The sequence below is a fragment of the Marmota monax genome, unplaced genomic scaffold (assembly GCF_021218885.2).
Source record: "Marmota monax isolate L192 unplaced genomic scaffold, Marmota_monax_Labrador192_F-V1.1 WCK01_AAM20220418_F8-fsc00013, whole genome shotgun sequence".
Classification (NCBI taxonomy): Eukaryota; Metazoa; Chordata; class Mammalia; order Rodentia; family Sciuridae; genus Marmota; species Marmota monax.
In genome coordinates this window covers 3,371,869-3,374,396 of record NW_026692202.1, presented here as the reverse complement: position 1 = coordinate 3,374,396, position 2,528 = coordinate 3,371,869, and the positions used below count along the sequence as shown (strand labels likewise).

Here is a 2,528-nt window from a genome sequence, read left to right as displayed (position 1 = left end):
CTTCACAGGAAAAGGTTCCTCATATTGCAGAAGCTGATACCCCTCAAGAACATCCTCTTACCGTTCTCCTTCAGCCATTTGGAATGTTTGTTCTTAATTTTGGTAGTCTTCTATATATTTTATTTATTTTTTTTTAAGGCAGCAGGAATAAACTTCATTGTTCTTTCCAAAAAAGAGCAAGAATTATACAAGGTGGCCACCAAGTCTGGAAACCAGGAAAGTCTTTTAACAAAGGACTTATTGATACAAGGAATAGCAAAATATTAAGATCTTTATTTCTAGGCTATATGGCCACCCCATAGACTGCATCTTTGGAATGGGGGGATGGGGGGTTGTAAAGCTGTCAAACTTAATCTAGATACAGCTAGTGCAATATTTTCCTCAACCCCACAAGGCTCTGTTCCCTTTAAAGACTATTTATAAATCGGCTTGGATCACTCACAGAAGAAAAAACACTGTCACCATCAATATTTAGCAGCATATTCAAAATTCATTTTGTTGTCTTGAATAAAAAGCTTAACTATTCTATTAGTCCAGTAATTCCATATGGTCTTATTTCCTCTATACACAAAATATGATCTTCCAACATTTCTATAGATTAATTTTTGAGGATTCCAAAAGATTCAGCGGGGGAGGTTCTCATTTTTTTTCACAATAAAATGAGCAGAACAAGCCCATGAGAATCAGACCAGCATTTAAATAAGACCCTCTGCATGGCTCAGTTCATGATGCATGAAGAGATTCAATGTAACCCCTAGCTCTCAGTTCATAAAAAAACAAATTTGAGAGGGATAAATGCAGCAACTATCTGTATTATTTAATAGCCTCTATTTAATATCCTAAGATGAGAGAAAACAGATGTAAGAAAACAAATCCTTTCATTCCAGGATATCTGCAAAGGAGGGACACCATGGAGCATGGATGAAAGGCGTTACTCTTAGCAGGAAAAAAAAAATGAATTGTGAACACAGTCACTCAAGAGAAGCAACCACTGAGAGCAATAAGCTTCAATTCCACTGTTACGAGGGGGCACAAAGCAGAGAACTGTGGCAAAGCCAAGACTAGAGTCCTCTGCATTCTCGTGTTTACTGGTTCTGTGTTTCAATACCTTGGAAGGGTGGGGAGAACCAGAGACCACCGTCATCACATGCAAAAAGAGGCTATTAAAGCAACAACTTGGCTGTCCAAACCCAACTAGAGTGTAGGTTAGACACCTGAAATCTAGCCTGCACTGGCTTGCTTGTGAAGGGCTTGACAGGTCCAGAGTTGCCTTCTTTTGAAAGACAGAGGAGGGCCTCTTCATGAGCCCTTTCTATTTACTAGTTTTCCTATCAGTTCACCATTTACACAGAAAAGATGCTGTAAGCTATCTCAGCTGACTTCTAATTTGGACATGGCATCAATGTTACACACACGATTGAATGAACGACCACATCTTCTTGGTTCTTCCATGGGACAGGCTCAGTAGGCTTCTTTGGACTGAATAGGTGTGATCTTGTTGGAGAACAGTGTGTAAACATAAGGCCAGATTTTGTTCGTCTCCGTCCCAGAAAATTGGTGGAGCACTCCTCGACTCTTGTATAGTTCAATGACTGGTTTGGCTGCATCTTTATACCGTCTTAGCTTGGCAGCAACCGCTTCAGGCTTATCATCCTCCTGCTGGACGAGTGGCTCACCTGTGATGTCATCAATTCCATGCACATGAGGTGGGTTGAAGTCCAAATTATAGACTCTTCCACTAGGAGGGTGAATCCAACGTCGACTGAGACGATCTTTAAGTGTTTCAAATGGAATGTTCAAACTGATCACTAGATCCAGGTCACAGATTTTGTCGAGGGCTTCAGCCTGTACTATTGTCCTTGGAAAACCATCCAGTAGCCAGTGTTGGCCGCTCCTGAGCTCCAGCTCTGACACCATAAGGCGTGTGATCACGTGATCTGGAACCAAAAGACCTTTCTCCAGGTACTGCCTTGCCATTTCGCCAACTTCCGTGTTGGCTTTGAGGTTCTCCCGCAAGAAGTGGCCACTGGAGAGATGCTGGAGGCCAAAGTTCTGGGCGATCCTCTGGCACACGGTGCCCTTGCCCTAGCCAGGCGGCCCTAGGATGACCGCGCGCAGGAGTTTGGAAGCCATGGCCTTCGCGAGGCGGCGAGCGGCCCAACAGGCAGCCCAGACAGCGGCCCCGGAGGCAGCCCCGGGAACTTTGTTTCTTGGCCCCTGCCTCAGGCACCCTCTGCTCACGCGGGGACTCTCCTGCCCTCTTCTATATATTTTATAAATGTTCTTCTGTTTCTAGTTTACTTAGAAATGTGTAATTACACATTAAACTTTCTACAGAATATTTTCAACACTGATATGATAGTTTTTCAAAATTTGGTTCATTGATGTGATGAATTATATCAATAGATTTTCTGATATTAACTCATCTTGGAATTCCCAGAATAAATCCTGCATTGGTCATGATTGCTATTCTTTGAGTATATTGCTCAAAATGAAATTTGTTATCTTTTAGAATGGTTAATTTTATT

The 2,528-nt window shown here is 42.3% G+C and overlaps 1 protein-coding gene across 1 annotated transcript; it reads right to left on the bottom strand.

Moving 5' to 3' along the window:
- Positions 1-253: 253 nt before the first annotated feature.
- On the bottom strand, positions 254-2,248 carry LOC124084875 (adenylate kinase 4, mitochondrial-like). Its single transcript, XM_046432296.1, is given in 1 exon segment — positions 254-2,248. A coding segment is annotated over 1 exon segment (672 nt). The 5' UTR covers positions 2,134-2,248; the 3' UTR covers positions 254-1,461.
- Positions 2,249-2,528: the final 280 nt, after the last annotated feature.